The sequence below is a fragment of the Perca flavescens genome, chromosome 9 (assembly GCF_004354835.1).
Source record: "Perca flavescens isolate YP-PL-M2 chromosome 9, PFLA_1.0, whole genome shotgun sequence".
In the NCBI taxonomy this organism is placed as follows: domain Eukaryota; kingdom Metazoa; phylum Chordata; class Actinopteri; order Perciformes; family Percidae; genus Perca; species Perca flavescens.
In genome coordinates, this window is record NC_041339.1 from 19,379,226 (window position 1) to 19,399,601 (window position 20,376).

General features: G+C 41.2%; 1 protein-coding gene across 1 annotated transcript in view; it reads right to left on the bottom strand.

The window, feature by feature from the left end:
- The window catches only part of obscna (obscurin, cytoskeletal calmodulin and titin-interacting RhoGEF a), a 46,390-nt gene that overhangs the window by 2,441 nt on the left and 23,573 nt on the right, over nucleotides 1–20,376 (bottom strand). Inside the window, exons 40-76 of the mRNA XM_028587719.1 lie at nucleotides 18,036–20,273; nucleotides 17,877–17,949; nucleotides 17,682–17,776; nucleotides 17,470–17,582; nucleotides 17,161–17,361; nucleotides 16,966–17,048; nucleotides 16,494–16,667; nucleotides 16,005–16,179; nucleotides 15,799–15,897; nucleotides 15,428–15,592; nucleotides 14,775–14,933; nucleotides 14,517–14,694; nucleotides 14,126–14,239; nucleotides 13,039–13,206; nucleotides 12,360–12,462; nucleotides 12,136–12,265; nucleotides 11,826–12,032; nucleotides 8,995–9,167; nucleotides 8,284–8,414; nucleotides 8,091–8,203; nucleotides 7,112–7,280; nucleotides 6,852–6,939; nucleotides 6,561–6,761; nucleotides 6,400–6,460; nucleotides 6,232–6,309; nucleotides 5,970–6,142; nucleotides 5,794–5,820; nucleotides 5,516–5,668; nucleotides 4,944–4,989; nucleotides 4,765–4,842; nucleotides 3,370–4,589; nucleotides 2,846–3,264; nucleotides 2,510–2,638; nucleotides 2,270–2,392; nucleotides 1,416–1,583; nucleotides 1,107–1,212; nucleotides 460–699 (exon numbers count right to left, since the gene is read on the bottom strand). Of these exons, the coding sequence (XP_028443520.1) occupies nucleotides 460–699; nucleotides 1,107–1,212; nucleotides 1,416–1,583; nucleotides 2,270–2,392; nucleotides 2,510–2,638; nucleotides 2,846–3,264; nucleotides 3,370–4,589; nucleotides 4,765–4,842; nucleotides 4,944–4,989; nucleotides 5,516–5,668; nucleotides 5,794–5,820; nucleotides 5,970–6,142; nucleotides 6,232–6,309; nucleotides 6,400–6,460; nucleotides 6,561–6,761; nucleotides 6,852–6,939; nucleotides 7,112–7,280; nucleotides 8,091–8,203; nucleotides 8,284–8,414; nucleotides 8,995–9,167; nucleotides 11,826–12,032; nucleotides 12,136–12,265; nucleotides 12,360–12,462; nucleotides 13,039–13,206; nucleotides 14,126–14,239; nucleotides 14,517–14,694; nucleotides 14,775–14,933; nucleotides 15,428–15,592; nucleotides 15,799–15,897; nucleotides 16,005–16,179; nucleotides 16,494–16,667; nucleotides 16,966–17,048; nucleotides 17,161–17,361; nucleotides 17,470–17,582; nucleotides 17,682–17,776; nucleotides 17,877–17,949; nucleotides 18,036–20,273 (8,371 nt within the window). The remainder of the gene's footprint in view (nucleotides 1–459; nucleotides 700–1,106; nucleotides 1,213–1,415; nucleotides 1,584–2,269; nucleotides 2,393–2,509; nucleotides 2,639–2,845; nucleotides 3,265–3,369; nucleotides 4,590–4,764; nucleotides 4,843–4,943; nucleotides 4,990–5,515; nucleotides 5,669–5,793; nucleotides 5,821–5,969; nucleotides 6,143–6,231; nucleotides 6,310–6,399; nucleotides 6,461–6,560; nucleotides 6,762–6,851; nucleotides 6,940–7,111; nucleotides 7,281–8,090; nucleotides 8,204–8,283; nucleotides 8,415–8,994; nucleotides 9,168–11,825; nucleotides 12,033–12,135; nucleotides 12,266–12,359; nucleotides 12,463–13,038; nucleotides 13,207–14,125; nucleotides 14,240–14,516; nucleotides 14,695–14,774; nucleotides 14,934–15,427; nucleotides 15,593–15,798; nucleotides 15,898–16,004; nucleotides 16,180–16,493; nucleotides 16,668–16,965; nucleotides 17,049–17,160; nucleotides 17,362–17,469; nucleotides 17,583–17,681; nucleotides 17,777–17,876; nucleotides 17,950–18,035; nucleotides 20,274–20,376) is intronic.

A 20,376-nucleotide genomic window follows, 5' to 3' on the forward strand; every position in this document is an offset into this window, starting at 1 on the left:
TGATCACTTACAGTAAGTGTCCATTTGGCACATATCGGTCATCTACAAACAGTGTTCAGTTAACCTTGATTTGTGTATCTCAATTTAAATTAAAACGTACGTCTAAATTACATCAAAATAGTCCATTAGATTACATTAAATCATTCTCTTTAACACCAGCGTGGCAGTAAGTCTGAGAAAGCCAAATTTGGCCTGTTGGCCCTAATTAAAGCAGTATTTCTCATAGGACATCTGGTGCTTATTTTAGTTTTTAGAGCTTCTTATTTTATAATTATATAGTGATCAGTTCTGCCTGGTTTATCTCTCCTACAGGCCCCTTAGGACAAAATATAGAGTTGAAAAAGAGAACCAATATCGAGGCTTTCCACTGTAATGAACTACTTGATATTGTTGCTTAGTTTATCAATCCAAACACAAACGATTTGGTCGCTGGCTTATGTTTCTCAAGGCTTCTTTTACCTCGTTGCCAGACTGTAGAGCAGCTCCCTGCCGGGACAGAGCTCCTCCACTAACACCAGGTAGCAGGAGGTGAAATAGGCGGTGTGCAGCTGCACCAGGTGAGGGTGATGAAGCCTCTTCAGCAGCTGGTATTCCCTCAGCACCAATTGTCTCTGCTCTGCCTGGTAAGGGGTGATCTTGGCAACAAACACTTGGCTGGTGTCAGCATCCCTGCACAGGGTAACTATGCTGAAACGACCCCTGAGAGAAAACAAAACAAAAGAGGTACTCTATCACATATTAGTAACTAAGAGAAAGTGGTAGAAACAAGATGATACTATCCTTTTACTAATATATCTGAAGACTCTAATCCTCAATCTCTTTAAATATTGTTTCTATTATTTATTTTTTCAAAATAGGGGAAAAACATAAAAATACTGAAAAATTAGCACAAAACATCAGGTTAAATTCAGAAATATCAGAAACCGTGACAGACTTGAGAAACCTGAAATGTCACACCTACATTTCAAAATAAAAGCCCAAAAGAAAAACATTATCATGTGCAAAAGAATAAAGTAAACATGACAGTAAATAAAAATACATTTACATAAAAGATAAGTTACAGATCGTTTTGCTCAAAAATGGCAGCTTCTACTTAAAAATCCCACCTGTTGATCTCAGAGAGGAAATTGTAGTTTTTGTGTGTTGTCTGTTGTTCTGACCCAGTGACCTTTGACCCCAGTGACTCAGTCTGGATTAGAGGAATGTGAATCTCTGGACAACAGAGTAAATACAGGTAAAAATACTGTAACCTTTCGTGTAGTAGCTGTTTGAACATTTCACAGTTGATGTGTATATCACTGCTGTAAATCTGTATGGGAAGACACCAAACCAATGAGGCCATTCCTGTCACATGAATTAGATCACACAAAGTTCAACAGAAAATATGTAACATTATGTTTGAGTATTTGTCTTGCCTTCAGGATGAGTAGGCATAACAACAGGTGCTGAAGCATCACTGAAAGGTCCTGCTCCTGTCTTGGTGATGCAGCCTATTCGGAACACATAAGAGGCTCCTCTGGGTAAGTCCTTCACCACATAGCAGCTTTCAGTCACATCCTCCGACAAGACCGTCCACTCCCCACCTGAGAAGGCACATGGCACGTGAGTTTTACTCTGAAATCCACACCTACTGCACATTTTAATCCTGCAGTAGATCCATGCAACTGTGATATTAGTGATATTTTAAATGACTGTTGAGGTCAGTTTGGAAGTAAAAGAAGTATATACGGCATGGACTTACTGGAAAGTAGCCAGTATCAATTGGCAAAACTTTTTATATCTTCAAATATAAAAAACAACAACTTTATTGTCTTTAAATATATTGTGTCAGGATAGGAATAATAGTCATCACTGTGTGTTGTGTTCCAAACCCAAACAGTCACACTATTGGACTTTAACTGGCAGTCAGCTCCATAAACTTAAAAAAATCTAAAACTATGACTAAGAAATATGTAGTGCATCATTCCAAACACTGTGTACTGCTTATGTCTGATGAGATATATTTTGGTATTTCTAAGTGCAGAAAGACAATCTACACCAAATTCAGCATTGACTGATGCTTGTCCAAAAATATTAATATGCTCCGATTTTAAATAATGCAAGGAATTTAACTTCCATCATGAAACATTTTGTAGGCAAACAGATTACATTTTATATTTCAGTTATAAGAACTATTATATCTGTCTAACATAAACAACTAATTTGGTTTCCTTTTAACACAAACAACCAATTCAATATCTGTGCTGCTGTATTGACTCTGTGAAACCACCTTCTGTACAGTACTGCACACAGAAGTTGACAGGGTTACTGGACTGGACTGGTTTCCAAACCAGCAGGACTCCACCTCCATCTAACTGGAGCACTTCAGGCTTGTTGGGACGGGCCAGCAGATCTGGAAAATATGGAGAAGAACAAACACAGCCAGGCTTGTAGCAAAATGATGATAGCAGGTTTTCAGGACATTTCGGACTGGAAATACATAATCCACAGAATGTAGCTCATTCACTACCTTTGGTCTTATTGAATGCAGGTATTTTAAAAGAAGGTAATAGTTTGGAGGTCCTCTTTTTTGGACTCTCAAGACCAGTTTTATGCTGCCTTTCAGGTGCGATGGGAGCTGATCCTTTTACTATCGGCCCTGTTATAAAAGACAAACACCAAAAAAAAAAAAAAAGAAAATGAGTGTAGTTGTACAATACAACATAACAGAGACTAGTGACAGCTCAGGTAAATTAAAATAAATTATCTCTAATGTATCTTTAGCATTTTCCTTAGTATGGATGCTGCTTAACATAATTTTCTGTTAATTGATCAAATAAAATTAGCATTATTTGTAATAGCTTACCTCCTTTATTCACATCCTCCTTACTAGAAGACCTGGAAAACAGCTTGGTCAGGCTGGAGGCTGAAGCTCTCATTTTCTTCCTCAGCGACATGGTGGGAGTATCTGGCTTCATGATCTCTCCTAGTGTGGGTCCTAACTCTGTGTTGTCCAGCTGGGAGTATGAGTGGCTGGTCCAGGACTGCCTGCGGAAGATCTTCAGCAGTCCCAGCTTGGGGGACTTTCCTGTAGGTGGCTGGGCTTCGAGGGCCGGAGCAGATGCATGCCTTTGGAGGCCACAGCCCTCCTTTCTGTCCTTGGCTCTGGGAGGCCTCTCTGGGGCCTGCAGAGAAGAGAGGCTGGGACTGGGGCTCACTGTTAGTGGGGTCCCTGGCTGACCCCTGCTGTTTGTGGATATGTTGGGGTTGGAGCGGGTGCGGTTACGTTACGTGGCGGTGCCTGGGGAAATAAGCTTCTCGGTTTAACCTCTTGGAATGAGCGTGGGGATGGTGAAATCAGAGGCTCCCTTTGATCATCATACACTTCACTCTCTCCTGATCTGTGCCTCGCTCTGAGATGACCATGACTCAAGCTCCTCATAGGAGCCGAGTCTGCTTGAAGACTCAGAGCCACCGTGCTCTAAAATAGACGACTCAGCAAGAGACCCCTGGGAGCCAGCGAAGGTGTCGCCCGCTGCCTGCTCCTGATCCAGCCTGGGGCTCATTCTGTCTCCAGCAAGGACACTTGAGGGAACAGATGATCCACCTGGAACGCCAGTCCCTTGTATTGGAGCAACAGAGCCTCTTCTTCTTGTGGGTCGCCGAGGGCTCGGGATGGCCAACAATCCTCTCCCTGCCACTTCATCATCTGTTAAATCTTCCTTTAGACTTTGAGAGCCTTCTTCTTCACCCGACTTTGTGCGCTTGGGTGAGCTGGGAGATCGCCGTGAATACTCATCAAGAGACCTGCTCCTCCTGTGAGGGGGTACGTTGGTGTGGGCGAGGCCAACACCACTGTCAAAGGAACAGGACTTCTGCATTGTAGGCTGGACAGATCCCCGTCTTTGGCCACGATTGGTCTCCGTCTCATCCTCCACATATTCTATAAGAGGCTCGTTGAGACGTCCAGAAAAGCTTCTCCGGAGTGGTTTGCGGCCTCTCTCCTGCTTTTTGACCTGGAATTTGTCCCGTAATGTCATGTGTCTGGCAGACATGGGTGAAAGCTGATGAGAGGTGCTGTAGAAAGTGCTTCGGATGACACTGCCACGAGGGATACGAGCTCCGTCACTCCCTGAACCCTCACTTCCATCAGAAAGGTAGAGAGATTGACTGCTGTCCTTGCTGAACCTACGCTCCCTGTGAGGCGTCTGTTGGCCTGACGCATCTGACGACGCAACTGAGTGCCTGCTCATACTCCGCTCTAGTACACTCCTCCTTCCTACCATCTCCTCCTCTTCTTCCTCCCCTAATGTCACTTCCTCTTCTGCATCTAGGTGGAGTTTGGCAAAAGGCTCTGGGATGTGCTCTCTCTCCGTTAAAGGATCATAGTCCTCCTCAGTTTCTTCCTCCTCCTCAGTCGGACTGTAGTGCTGGAAAAAGTCCCAAGAGTCAGCTTCGTCATACTCCGATGAGGAGCCACTGCTCACAGAAGTGCTGCTGTGCTCCTGGGGCTCGCGGGGCACTGTCACTGCAGTCTCTCTGAGAGGAGCGTCCAGCAGCTCAGGGATGAGCCTCAGCGTGAGAACTGAGCCAATGCAGGTCAACGAACGCTGGAGAGATAGATGGGAGAGACACTGGTTTAGACAGAGATTGTTTTCTTTAAAGGACAGTATATTATCTACTGTGACTTCAATTCATGAAATCATATTGAACATTCAACATTACAAGAAACCCGTTTCCTTTTTTCCCCAGATGTTGTGGTTTTGATGAAGTCAGGTAACTCACCTGCCATTTCCTTTTTGAGATGAAGATTTTCAAAGTCTTGGTGTTGATTTCATCCGTGTCTTCTCCTGCATGTTCGTCCTGTGAACACAGTTACAAAGATGTGTGTTTAGTTGTGTTCCTAAGTTTTTGAATCCAATGAAGCTCGATTAAAGCACCCATTGTGCTGTATTTCCTCTCACCTGGAGCCATTTGTGGCTCAAGCACTCAAAGGCAGATGGTCGCTTCCTAGGTAGCAGAAAATTGAGAGTAGTCAGACGTGTGTTATGTTGCACCATGAAACCACACCTAAACACAACCTGAGTCCACCACTACATCACTGCAGCTGCGTGATGAACCACTGGAGGTGGTGAACACATGTAATGTTATTCTATAAGTCATATCTTCTTTATTAACATTAACTCAAAAAACTGTCTTTAATTGAAAGGGGTGCTAGTACAGCCACGAAGATGATCAGCCTAGTTGATGTAGTTTTATGCAGCTTTCAGTAACTTTTCAATCATTGTTTGTTTTCCTGTTTTTTGGTTGAGCCCCAACAGATCTTACCTTTTGATCAGTGAGGGTTCAAAATTAGCTAAATGCAGCTTTCACAAGAATACATAAAAAATTTGGTCAGAAATGGCATTGATATAACTGATGCAAAAAGACTCCTTCATACTCATTTGTCCAATGAAAGAGGACTTGAAAATATCTTTGATGACTTTGAGAGGCTGGATTGATGTGGCAGTGTAAGCAATAATAAAACCTTCCCTACTCTGGATCTGGCTGAAGGAGCATGTGGAGAAAGTTCTGGGCATCAGGGCTCCTTGAGGAGACGTCAGGGGCATCCCAGTTCAGGGTCCCCTCCCCCACCCTCTGCAGTGTAGCACGGTCTGTCGGTCCCGCAAAAGGGCAACGGCACACCAGACTATCAAGACAAAGATAAAGCGTCATGTAAATAGACAAACAGAAACTCAAGCCATATCCACAGCTTTTGGATAAACTGTATATTGAAGATTTTGAGAATATTATCAAAAGTGCAGTGATACATACCATATATAGGCTATTACACCTACAGACCTAGCAGAGAGAATAAGAGATATTAATGCAATGTCCTATTTTGTGCTGTTATTTACAATTGTACATGGTTTATTGCAAATTACTTTTAGCTTTAATTTAAATATAGATGCAAGTCTCAGTTTGCCAGATTAGTAGTTCACCAAACTCACCAAATATCGGTGGTCACAGTGACTGGTTCTTGGTGAACAATTTCAGGGGCAACAAACTCTGGTGTACCAAACATACTGTATTGGTGTCTGGATGTGTCTATTTCCTGGCAAAAGCCAAAGTCACAGATCTTGATCTCATCTCTGGGCGGATACACCATGAGTATATTATCAGGCTGAAGGGAGTATAAAAAAAATAGAAGAATACAAGAACTGCATAAAAAAATAATAGCCAATAGTGCAATGTTGGACCCCAAAATCTCACTTTAATGTCCAGGTGCAAAATGTTCATGCTGTGAATGTGACCAACTCCTTCAAGGATTTGCTGGATGTATGACCGAACCTAAAATAAATTATAGCATATTAGTCAAAAACCATACATAATATTTGCAGGATAAAAATAAGTTTGTAGGGACTAAATGTATGCTTGCACCTCTCTCTCAGGGACTGATCCTTTTAGTAATAAATGGTCCAGAAGTCCATGAGAACAGCAGCTAGAAATGGTGTTAAAGAACTCTTAATTGTATACAAAACAAACTCAACAAACCAAACCCACTGTAGTGAATATATTGTAGCATTTAACAGAAAGGATACATTTCTGTGATCAGCACCAGAGTGCGTCTGGTACAAAAGAAGTCCAGCAGACAAGCAACTCTGGGGTGAGCCAGACGGGATAGCAAGTCCCTCTCCTGGAAGGCCCTGGTCCGAGTGCTGCTCTGCAGAGGCAGGAACTTGGCAGCAAACACTTCACATGTTCTTCTGTGGACTACTCGCTTTACTACCCCGAAGGTTCCCCTAAAACACAGAGAGATGACGTTGATCATATCCAATCTTGACAGGGCTCATGGGCAGGTTGGACTACATCAATAAACAGTACAGGTTCACCTTCCAATTTCCTCATGGACATCATAAACGGAGAATAACTTCCTTCTCTTCCCGAGCTCCACCTCTCTTTCCTGACACTCCAGTGGGCCTGCAGGGAAAACAAAACATCTGAATAAAACAGGACCATGTATTCCTAACCTTTACAGCAATATCATCTTGTGATATGCTTTAAGCCTTAGCTACATTGCAGTTAGATCTGATGAAGGAATCTGTCTATAGAACTAAAATAATAATGCATAGCAGCATTGCTGTTGTCTCACCTTCCTCCACTGTCAGCTCAGCCTGGCATGAGGCATGGCCAGAGTCGTTGTAGGCCAAGCAGGTATATATGCCACTGTCCTCACTGTCGGGGCACACGATGGTCACTGTGCAGCGGGCGCCATGCTGTACTATCTCTACATTATTATTGGCTGCAAGCTCCTCTCCATCCTCCAATCACAGAAGAAACAGCAAAGTTTTAATATGGGCAGCTATCATGTCTACAAGTGCTGGTCAAATGTTTGTAATGTAATGTATCTACAAAAGTAACTTAGTAGGAAGATGATATTTTTTCTATCCCCTAAATCAGTGCTTCCTAACCTTTTTCCTGCAGGACGTTTGTGAGCAATTTGGATGACTTTTAAGCAGATTATTTACTGTGAATATTGCATTAGAGATGATTTTTAGGAACTTTTAAGACAATTCTCTGTATTATGTATATATGTATTATTTTTATTACATACTTACAGGAATAGACATCTTTTATTTATTTGTATTTTTTGTGTGTTTTCTTCTCCCTGACTCTTGACCATTATTATATTAGCTCTTTGGTTGTTTTAACTACGTACTACTGTGATAAAGTTGGTTTTATATTGGACGTTGGATATTCGACACATTTGAAAAATCTATTATGCAGCTTGCCCTTTCAACCTTTTCAAAAAACCCATCCTTTAATTTTTTTAAATATTTTTTAATGTAAAGAAATGCTTTAAATCTATTATGCGGCCTGTCCTTTTGACCTATTCAGGTCAAACCACTTTTGGTGAACTCAACTAACCCCCCTACACACTGCAAAAAGCTTCTTTTTTTTCAAAAAAAAACATCCTTTGATTTTTTAAATATTTCTTTATGTAAAAAACTGCTTTAAATCTATTATGCGGCCTGACCTTTTGACCTATTCATTTCAAACCACTTGTGATGAACTCAACTATCTTCCTGCAGCCAACCGTTTAGGTGATGACTAATCTACAGTGCTCCTACCTTGTACCACTGTATATTAGGAGTCGGCCTTCCTGTGATGATGGCAGTAAATGTAGCTGGTTGGCCAGGCTCTACACACAGATCCTCAGTGGGTACCTGGATGGAGGGAGGAGCTGAGCAGGAGATTAGATAAGTTAGTAATCACACAAAGGTTGAAAGAAGTCATACTCTTTTGTTAAAGAGACAATAATACCATCTGTAATGTCCTGCATTTGCTCTGAGATGTAGATCTCCTCTTCTTCCTCGAGGTAACGCACAGGCTGCTGTATCGCCTGATCCATGGATGTCGAGGCAGGAACAGCCTCTTCAGTGCTACATTCAGTTCTGGAGGCAAAGATAAGATAAAAAAGTGAAAACCATGCCTCTCCACATTTGCTGAATTTGAATGTTTGTGATAAACTGAAGGACAAAGTGTTCCTTTATGTGCTGAGAAAATTATCCTACTTCTTAAGATAAATAAACTATTTTTAAAAACCCTTTTGGATCAGCTAGAAAATATATTGCCACAAAGAAAAAAAAAAAAAAAACAGGGCAGTTTTAAGACACCATGAAATGTTGACTTTTAGAGATACATGGTTCTCACAGGACAGCAACACTACAAACCTAATGATCTTACAGAATATGTAAATTAGCACAGCTTTAAATATCTACAGCAGTAAACTGCAACATACACAATAATGCAGCAGTAATATTCATCCAGAAACATCATATACAATAGTAAAACAATGACAGGGAACATTTTACTGCACAATGAGTATTTTTACTTTAAGTACCGGTAATGTACATTTTGCTGATAATACTTTTACTTAAGTAAGGTTTTGAGTGCTAGACTTTTACTTGTAGTGAAGTATTTACACAGTGTGCTATTAGTCAGGATCTGAATACTTCTTTCTTCACTGCTTACTGTTCAGGGTGTCCAGGAGGGAAGAGCATCTTAGCAATAGAGGTCGGACCGAAATCCGTCTGTAGCCATTTCTTCACGAAGGCAGTGGACCAGCCCTCGGAGTCTGCGTCTATGAAAACCAAAATGGTATTTAGCAGGAATTTATGGATCAGACACTTAAAATAAGTATTTATCTTCAAATATATTTTGATGAATTAGTATGTTGCATTGACTGTACTTTACTGAATCAATGGAAAAGGAAAAGTGAAAAAGTACATTACCTTACAAGCCAGGAACAGAAATAATGCATTTCTTACCTCAGTAAGTGAGAGTTTAACCCCACTAACCCAACACATCAACAGGACATGAGAGAATGCATACTCCAAAGGGAACACCTGCCCAGCACATGACCATCTTGTGTTCGTAGGAGTGAAGAGTTAGCTGGGCATGCGTTTGCAAGAAGAGAAAGGGGAATGTTGCATGGTTATTTGTTATCGTGACAGTGATGACTTACATGGAACAGTCCATGTGAGGAACTTCCTGCTTTAGGAATAGTGGAGGGAAAATGGAAAAAGATGTATGTTATGGAAAATGGAAGGGCAAACATGGTGAACCGGTTTTAAAAAATCCCAAAAGAAAATGCATATATCTAAGCAACGTGACATCATGACTTTGCGTAAACCTACACGCCCACTTTCTTAAGCTAAATAGCGTGTTATCTGTACGCATTTTGAGCTATCCGCATGTATGTCTACGCTGTATACAGTGGATGTAAACATACACGTTTTTTACACATAGAAGGAAGAAAGCGACGGTTGAGTTTAGGAAACGTGACACAAGGGTTGGGTTTAGGAAAAAAGAGAACAGGGTTGGCTTTAGTAGAAGAAGAAAGCGACGGTTGAGTTTAGGAAATGTGACACGCGGGACACGATCCCCAGTCTCCTGGGTGAAAGTCCTGTGTTTGACCCATCCACCACCCCGACCAACCTCCCTACGCGGATTTTCGGCCTTTCATACTACTCGCTACAGTGTAAATTCACACGCAATCGCAAGGTAATGTAAGTCAATGGAGGACAAACAGCGTTGATTAACATGCTAAAAAGTGAGTATGCGTCTTGATAACACGCCCAAAATGGCATACGAATTGGCGTGTCATACATATGCCACTTCATGAGATCTGTCTGATCTAAGGGAGCCAACGTTATAGCCTGTATAAAGAATATTGTATGTCAAACTTACAGTGGGTTTTCAGCAATATCTAATAATTCTATTGAATTTGGCTATATCCTATTCTACTGTATTCTACTACTTTTATTCACTATGTGACTGAAATACACTGTTGAAAAATCACAACATAATATGACTGTAATGGCGGATACTTGCTATCTCTGTAGTCAAATTACTGCTGTTAGTTTCTGGCACCTCAACGTTCGTCTGATTTTTGGATCCTAATGGAGGAAAAAATGTCTATCCCAATCCCTTCTGTGGAAAGTGGAAACATGATGAAAAACACAAAAACATTCCATACAATAAATGTATCAATGTCTTTTTCATGGGTGAGGATGCAGGGAAGTACAGTATGGTGTCTATGTTGAATGGTAGTCATTAGATCCCGCTGAGTTATGGCAATAGACGGTTGTTAGAAATAGTTAATGTTAGGTATTAAGTTTGAGTTTTTTTTTTGTCAAGATTGTGACTAACTTTTACAGATATCACAGTGTTTGGCACTCACCACTAGTCAGAGGAACAGATTAAATGAGCAGTGAAACATATTCAACACCAAAAAGGAAAGGTTAAGGTTGGTAATGTGCAGATGTCAGGTCAGATATGTTTAGGTAGGGGTCTGATGTGTAGCAGTTTGTGAGCGGGCTTAATCATGATATTTGAATTCAGTAGAGACACAGACAATGTGAACTTACAGTATGAAGCATGCATTAATCACCACATGCTTTTAAGTTAAGTAACCTAGACCAAAGGTTCTCAATTGTTTTTTGCCAAGAACCTCTTACATAATAGAGAATATACAGGGGACCCGCTCATGTATGTCCCTTGGAATACTTTGACTTGGCTAGTGCACTGTGCAATGAATCAAAATTTTAGTTATGAATAAGATTTTGGCTCCTAATGATCACAAAAACTGAATAATTGAAAAAAAAAGTGTTTTTTAAGTTCAATAATGGCAACATCTTTCCAAAAGTTAATAAGTAATTGTGTTAAATAATCATGATTTCAATATTGACCAAAATAATTCTGCTTTTTTTTCTTAATCGAGCAGCCCTAGACTTGGGCTATGTTTTACACTTCTATAGGCTTAGTTATATGAAAGAACAACAACAAAAGAAATGTATTAGAAAGATGTAAGACATGTATTAAAAATATAATATATATAATATAATAATATGTGCATCTTAACAAAGAATACCCATAAAACAATGCAATCAATTCAATTAGCTAGAAAAAAATAATAATACCAGAAATAGAAAAATGAGAAATGAAAAGAAAAAAACATGTCAGGGTGCTTTTAGCTCATGCATACCACAATATCAAACAATGCAGTCCATGCCATAACTCCTGGGGGTCAAGTGACAACTGTAGTTGGAACTATTTATGATGTGAGTGTGTGTGTGTGTGTGTGAAATGAAAGAAAAGGAAAATGTGAGTAAAATCTCAAAATGGCATCAACTGGATATAATGGATGAGTGGTAGTGGTTGAAAGTGGAAATTGATGCAAATTGTTGCAGTTTGTTGGAAAGTGAAGAGATGTCATTATGTGAAGTAAAAAGGGTGACAGGATCAGAAGTGAGGTGAACTGAACTAAAACAATGGCATGTGCTTCATCCCTTCTCAAACACAGCTGAACTGGTGAAAGTGTGGAGGATCCACATGAAAACCCTGCCATGGCTTTCCATCCTGTGTGGAGGATATTTACCTTTAGCGGCTCTGGCTGTCCTACCTTTAGAAGGTAAGTCCTGTGGTTGGTCATCCTCAATATCAATCGGTGGTAGGTAAGCGGGGCACAGCCCTGCCTTGCACTTGATGCAGCCAAACTCATTCCAAAGCTAAAGGACACAAAACATTTGACATACTGCATTTTAAAGGGAGATCTCTAATATCAATGATTCGGACTATCTTCATACAATCTAGACTTTATGGGTTTTATACCTCACACTCGTACTGTCCAATATCCGCCTCTGTTGCACTGATGACCGTCAGACACAAGATTCCACTCCGAGCATCATTCAGGATTACGTATTTTTGCTGGTCAGTCAACTCTCTGCCATCTTTCAACCACCTTCAAAACCCAAAGGTGGATGTGTTTGAAACACACAATGACCAAACATATCATGTAGCAATACTGTGGTTACTTTTGCACCATGTTGCCATACCTGATTCGTGGTAAAGGAGTAGTAAGTGTGGAGCAGGTAAACTGTATATTCTCTCCTTCTATCAGACAAGTACTCTCTAACCGATACACAAATCTGGGTGGAGCTGGAGAGAAGAAGAAATACATTAAAGTGTCATCTGTGCTCCTATGATAAGAAATAGACCAATTATGGCAGTTACAGTAATTGCAGGAATATAGCAGTAGTAATAGTAGTAGGTGTAGTAGTACTAGTAGATCTAATAGAAGTAGCAGACACAATAGTAAAGTAATAGAAGTTGTAACAATAGTTAGTGAGGGTATTGATATTAGTAATAGGTAGAAGTAATCTAGTATTAGAAACCACAATGGCAGTAGTAATAGTTGTAGTAAAAACAATAGTAGCGTGACAGCTATAATCAGTGGTAGTAGTAGTTGTAAAAGTTATAGTAAAAATAATAATTGCATAAGTAATAAAAGTAGCATCGGTAGTAGTAGTAGCACTATAGCACCAGTAATAGCAGTAGTGGCAGTAGTAGTAGTATTGGTAATTGTAATTTTAGTCACAGTACTATGATAAAGTAGTAGTAGTAAGTAGTATAGCTGTCCTGTGTTACTCTGTGACAGTGCATGCACGTACAGCAATCACCCGCAAACAGACATGGCTCAACACTCAAATGGTTTAGATGCACCCATAGACTCACCGCACACCACAACCTTAGCCAGAGTACCAGCGCTGCCCATGCAGCTGATAGCATAGCAGGCATACTGTCCAGAGTCCTCTGCAGTGAGGCTGTCGATGATGAGACTGCAGGTGCCTGACCGGTCTGCCATGATGATGTGACGGGGGTCGTCCTCTAAAGGAAGGCCGTCTAAGAGGTGGATATCAGATTTTTACTGTGAAACCAAATTGTAACCAAACCACACAATACTAGCGAACTGCCCCTTTTGGTTCTGTATTTTTTTTAAAACCCCTCCTCCCTTACTTACATAGTTTATAGGATATTAAAGATCCAAGACGAAACTGACAGAAGAGCCGGGCCGAGAGAAAAACCCGCAATTACAAATCTATCTGCTACTTCAGCACCACGGACAGCGCCATGGATTTATCAATACACAGCTAGGGCTGGGTACCGAATTCCATACTTTTTTAGGCACCGAATGCAATACTTTTTAGGCACCGACGGAATTGCCTCTAAAGAATTGAGTATAAAAAAATGCCTCGTCATTCAATACCCAATTTGAATACCTAAAGAGTAAATCTCATCAGCGTCAGTAAGCCAATAAGCATGCAGCATGCTTCTACCAAGATGTAATGTCTGTTATTGGCTGTCTAATGTTACACGTCGTAGAGGCACGCAGGAAAAAGTCTACTTTACACAGAGACGGGGCTCACGTAGTAGGAGCTGAAAAATACATAAAAAGATTTGTGCCGTAATGTATAATGTTGTCATTTCTTTTTGTTTTATAAAATTGTTTTTTTAGGAACCAGGATCAAAGTCATGGTATTGGTATCGGTATCAGAACTTTTGAATGATACCCAGCCCTATACACAGCACAGATAGGTTACTGATATGTTAGAGCCATGGTCGGGGCCATAGATTCTAACTTGCACCCCCTCACCCTCCCTTGAATCACCTACTGCATGTATGCCTGTACACTTTATCATTGGATAAATTAAGGTGAAAAAATACAGTGGGTAATTGCAGACAAAACTGCTTCTTGTAACACTGTGTAACATTATGGTACACTATGTGCAGTAGCTACATATTCTAATAAGCTGTTTCTGACCTTTGAGCCAGCTGACCACCGGTTTTGGTGATCTTGTGACCTTACAGGTCAGTTTGATTGTCTGTCCTATCTTTGTTGTGCAGTCAGACAACGGTGCTTCATACACTGGTGGACCTGTTCATAGACACAAAACACAAATACAGAAATCACCCACCAAGCATTTAATGAAAATGTTAGGCCATATCAATTTGACCCTGAACCACTGAGAAAAACACAGGACAAGAGACAAAGAGATTTAACCTTTGGGTCACTTATCACAAAAGCCAAAGAGTTCATATCAGAAGTCAATAATAATCAATAATCCCTTAGCTGCCAGTGTAATATTGTAAAACTTATGATTCATTGTCAAACATTGCCTGGATTGTACTTCCCTTCCCAAAGAAACGCTTACTGTTAGTGGGCAGACTGGAACGTTGCTGTAGCTCCTTCAGGTCCTTGAGCCAGGAGAGTTTGACCAGGGTGGAGCGTCCCTGCAGTGTGTACCTCCGCACTGAGCCTCTGTGCTCATGCCACAACCCCCAAGACTTTTCATCTCCTCCCAAAGTCTCCTTTATGTCCACATCATTCAGCTAGGGGAGATTGAAAAGTGAGAATAAGGAAGAGGAATTGTCATCACATGTGGCAAATTGTGGTATTAAAACGATCTTACCTTCATTTTGTTCTTGAAGGTGAAGGTGTCACTGTTCATAGTGGAGTCTCTTTTAAGTTTACACAGTACAATACATTCCTTGAAGAGAAAGACTTGTCTTTGATGCCCTCTAGAGCCCGTCTTGATGTCTGGAGATTCCTCCCACACTGTGAAGACTCCCTGAAGGAAAGACGGCAAGTGAAGAGTCTTTTTTTATCAGAGTGCACATTTAAGGCTGATATTTATACCTTCCGTCGGTCTCTCTCTCCGTGGGCCTGATCACGTGTCTTGCTGTGAGAAGTCATGACCCCCAAAATCACCATGAACCTAGGTGTTTTATTTTGAAATGTTCTTTTTTTTGTAAAGAATCCGGCTGCACTGTAGTCTTCCTGTATGTGATTAACTGCCTGGCTTGACACATACGCTCGCGTATCTCGTAAAAAATAGAGGAGACGGCGAAACTATCGCTGCAGCGCGGGGGCATACTTGGATGCTACACGCCCGGTGGGACCGGACAGATTGGATAACATGGGCGCAGAAATAAAAATAGCTGTGCTATACGCGACGCTTATGCCTGCGGTGTGTTCCCGGTGTAATGGTGTTCAGGTTTTTATGTTCATACTGGACCCAGAGCTTAACCGGGATATGAAACCATGTAGTTTATTTGTAGTTACCTGTCGCATGGGCTCGCCCAGGGCCATTAGAGGAGCTGGGTAGTTCTCGATGAGGGACACCTGGTGCAGGTTGTCAGACCTCCAGGGTAGACAGGACACCATGGAGAAGGTATCCTCCAAAAGACAGCAGCTCTGGCCACTTTTGGCTTTGTTCTTGATCAGCTCCTGCAAATAACATTTTTATTTACATGTCAGGCATTCATATGACACACTTTCAAGGAGAGACTACAATTTGCAACATTCCTGTTTGAGAGTTACAAGATAAAGAAACAGGCAAAAATATACCAATATATATCAGGCATTACTACTATCAAGCTGACATTAATGATCAAAGTTTGTAAAAAATAAATTAAATAAAACTATATGCTGACCTTCAGTAGAGCCTGGTAAGTTTGAATCCTCTCCACTGGTCGCTGGAGGAAAGTAAGGACATCCATGACAGGATCTTCAGGCTTACCAGACTCTGGTAACTCCTGAAGTGTAATGAGTGACATATTAAAGAAATTAAGAACATTAGATCAGTGTAATAATGTTGATATTCAGGACATTAGTTTTTTGTTTATGTTTAAATACAAACAGATGTTGTGAATACTTTGAAATACTGTTGGACAGCCTTGACAGCGACGCAGGCCTCTGCTTGTGCTTGTCCCACCATGTAGTGAAGATATTTCTCAAAGTCCTCTGTGTGTTTGATCAGATGCATAGCCACATCGTCGTCTGTGGCACACTCTCTTAGCCCGGGAAGGATGGACCTGACAAGAAAATAATGTTAACATCAGACTGAGTTTGACAGTAGAAAAGGACACAAAGGGACATTCGAAAACATCATACAGACTGCTGGTCACACAAATCTTTGTATGAGAAATACAGCGGAATCTCTTCTTAAAAATAAATTAAGAGGAGGCACACAAGTTGAAGAGGAGAAAAGGTACAGTACGCAACTCTATGGATTGAGGATGCGTACAGGTGGCATGATTTGATAATTATGTATATTTAATTGCACATTCAAATTAGCACATTTGTTATGCACAGTACAAGTACAATGCATTTCTTGTGCTTGCATTACCTCTCATGCAGAAACACAATGTCCTTGATATTCCTGAAAATGATCTCCTTCTGGTTAAGGATGTTAATGGGGACGTGGCGGCTAGAATCCAAATAATTCAGCTGGTGAGAGGTAAACATCTTCATCTCCTTTACAAACTCCTCTTCTCCATCAATCAGGCCTTGGATCAGCTGGCTAAAGATAAAGGCAAGTTAATGCAGATTAGATGTGATGCAGCAGTGTTTGTTTTTACTGTTCACATCTAAGATTTGTTATTTACACAAATAAGTTCTCCATCATCACAAAAGCCAAGTTATCGAGGTGTTGCAAGGAATACATGCAAGAATAACCAAATAGTAGAAATAGTAATAAACATACATACAATTAAACAATAAATATAATTACAAATACATGTATATCCAACAGCAATGTGCCTTGTGATGTTCCTCAAAGTTTATTTAACCTGTCGGTATATAATTGCAGAATGACGGACCTCAGAGCTCTCCTGTACTCTTCTCCAGTAGAACCAATTCCATCAAGATCCTCTTGAGGCGCTCTCAGTTGCGGGAAGGTCTCCTGTTCAAGAGACTTATAGTTAGTTATTATTAAAAGCCTTTTTAATTTCTCATTACTTGATGAAACATGTTTACGCAGTATTGGAGTTGATGTCTGAATTTATACACCCTACCTTCCTCTTCTTCTCCAGGTAGGCTGGACACACCCATCCTTGTCGAGCAGGGTTGGTTTTGGTGGGTTTGGTCCTCACCAGCCACCTGTCCGGATGAACAGAGTCCAGGACCTCTACAAACTGGCCCTCTTTCAGAACAAAACTGTCCTTTTTTCCGCTGCTTGGACTGCAATCAGCTCGAGCCACATACATTTCAAATGTCTGAGGTGAAAAAAGCAAATATGTTACATATTTAAAGGCTTATAAAGTAAAATGGGCAATGTTACTACTACTTTGACTAATACAGCACACGTGTCATATGACAAGTACCTCTCGTCTATCCTCTTCCCCTTCTGACTCTGATCCAGAGACGGCACTAGTTAAGGGTGTGTGAGTGCGGTGGTGCTTAGGAGAGGGTGTCCTCATTCTACTTTCGTGAGCCCCTATACATTAAAGAGGAACATAGCTATAATAAACCTGATAAGAAACTTAGTAGGGATAAAACATTAAAAACAGCAATGAAAGAAATCAACATTGCTGACCTTTGACCTTCAGTAGTTTCTTCGGAGATTGTGGAGGAGCCATCTGTTCTTTATCATCTTTTGGAGTCACTTTGTCCGCTGCTTTAGTTACTTCCCTGTAACAGTTTTACATATGTTGTGTATCTTTATGAGCACAATAATAAAGATTAGCAATCAAAGTTGGGTAACAAATTAATCTTCTCTCTGCACGCTGACCTTGGTACAGCTGGGCCAGTCTCAACAGGTTCCATCACATCTGGAGCTGTGTCATAATCCGAGGGACTCGACACTGTTGGAAGCACCATACTTTAAATATACGGCCAAGTAAATCCATATTTGTTGTTATTACAGTTGAAAAATAAACGTGTTACTCACTGGAGCTGGCAGCAATGAGTGAGGATCCTCTCCTCTCTCGTAGGCTCATCTGAGTGTCCTCCGTCAGGTTGTAGGCCTCCCACAGAGAGACGCTCACATTTTCTACGTAGTTCGCAGCAACTGTAGCTGAAGTGGGTATCTGAGTTTGAGTGTCAGACTGATCCTGAGTTTGTGCTTTGGCCTGGGCCTCAAGCTTTGGCGGGGCGAGTTGCAGAGGAGTTATGGCTGCAAGTGGAGGGTGTACAGGTTTTTGGACTGCCGGAACAGGCTTCTGAGGCTGTACTACTGTTAAGTTTCCATTGTAGGAGGTCACACCAAACGTATTCACCACCTCACATGTATAGATTCCACTGTCAAAGGTAGTCAGGTTTTTGATCACCAGTGTGCAGACACCGTTCTCTGTAGTCTCAACCCGGCGTCGCTGGTCATTAAGGATTTGTTGGCCGTGTTTTAGCCAGCGCGCTGTGCTGACTTTTCCTTCTACAATACACACTAGAGTGACTGTACCATGAAGATTTGCACTCTGGTTCTTAAACACCTCTTTAAAGACAGGTCGCATGAATTTGCGGGTTTTGTAGCCTTTGAAGGCAGCCTGGATCTTGACTGCAGCCTCTCTCATTTGTGGTTCATCCTCAACACTGATGTCAATCTCCGGTGTACCTTCATTTGGTGGTTGTGCCTTCTGCGGTACATTAATTGGAGGAAGAGTAGCGGGTTGGGTGGACCCCTCAACAAAAGCACCAGGGGTCTGGACATTGCTGTGGTTGGCCGGTATGTCAGTCAAAGCCTCTAAGAAAGTTTCATCTTCAGAAATGTAGAGGAGAGGAATGTCTTCTGTCGTCTTTGTTCTTTGTTGTTCTTCCTCCCTTCTCATTGGCTCGACTACAAGTTTCATTTCCTGCACCAGTTCAGCTTCTTTTCTCATGGGTTTTATTGGTTGTTTGATCGGCTGTTTAGTGTTTGCATCTTTCTCCGCAGCTTTCACAGGTTGCTTAATTTTCTCAACCATCTCAGTGTCTGTTGTTACTGATTGTTTCCTCTCGAATATTGGTTTCTCTTCAACCTCTTTTTTCAAAAACCCTATTGACATTTTAATTGGCTGATCATCTGTTGTTTTCACCACAACTCTTGTCATCTGTCCATCATCTTGATCTGTCTCTGTGTCCCTTGATGATTGTTTTTTCATTCCCCCCTTTGCTTTGCTTTTTATCCTCGCAGGTGGTTTTGGAGGGGCAAATGCAGCCTCTACTGGTTGTTCGACTAACTGTTTGTCCAACTGATTTACAGACGGCACTAGTTTTAGTGGCTTTTCCTCTCTCTCTGCTTCTATGGCCACTTGTTGTTTCAAATGGTCTCTCTGTTTATGGTCTTCTTCAGAATCATTTACAGTAGGCTTTACTGATTGGACAACGATCTCCTCATTTTCCTTTGGAACATATTTAAGCGGCTCCTTCACCCCTGTTACCTTTCCTTTAGATCTTACTGGTGGTTTAAAAGGTTCCTCTTCCTCTACTTTGCCCTCCTTTACTGTGGACTTCTCTTCTTGTTCCTTTATTGTTGTATTACCAATATTTTTATCTAATAGTTTCACAGGCTGTTTTTCATCTTGACTGTTCTGCCACAGGACTTTTCCTGGATGGCTTTCCTTCCTCTCAACTTCACTTGTTTTCTCTGAAGGCATTCCTGCTTGTTTTGAGCTCTCTTCAACTTCATTTCCCCTTTTCTTTTGTTCAAACAAAGTGTGTCCCTGAACCCTGTCTAACTGACTTGCGTTACGGTCAACTTTGAGTAATCTCTCTGAATTCGTTCCTGGTTGTCTCTTCTCCATGAAAACGTCTTTCTCCCTTTCCAAAGGCCTTGCTGGCTCTTCCGTCTCCTTGTCAACCCCATCATCCTTCTCCAGTAGTATCATTGTCTTGTCAATTTCCTTGTACACCTCACTGTCTTTCTCCCCATGCTTCTCCAGTTGTGTTACGTTCTGTGCAACATCAAAGTCTTTCGCCATAGATCTTGCAGGTTGGATGCCCTGTTTTAGGTCAAAAATTGGCTCCATATGTTTTTCTAAACTTGTAATAGATGCTTTCCTATTAGCTCTCTTTTTGGGCTCTGGAGGAACAGGCTTGGCCTCTTGGATTCCAGGCTTCTGGTTCTCTGGAGTAGGAGTTGGTTTGGAAACAGTGCCCTTTTCCCGGGGCAGTATCGTGGAAGGATCTGCCTTTGGTGGAGTCAGCTCTAGTGCTAGATAAGAGAATTAAACACATTTTGTTGACAACTGATTTATGTGTGGTGGAGGTTGGATGGAAAAAGAACATGAGTAAACTTATTTTTTTCTGTCACTTTT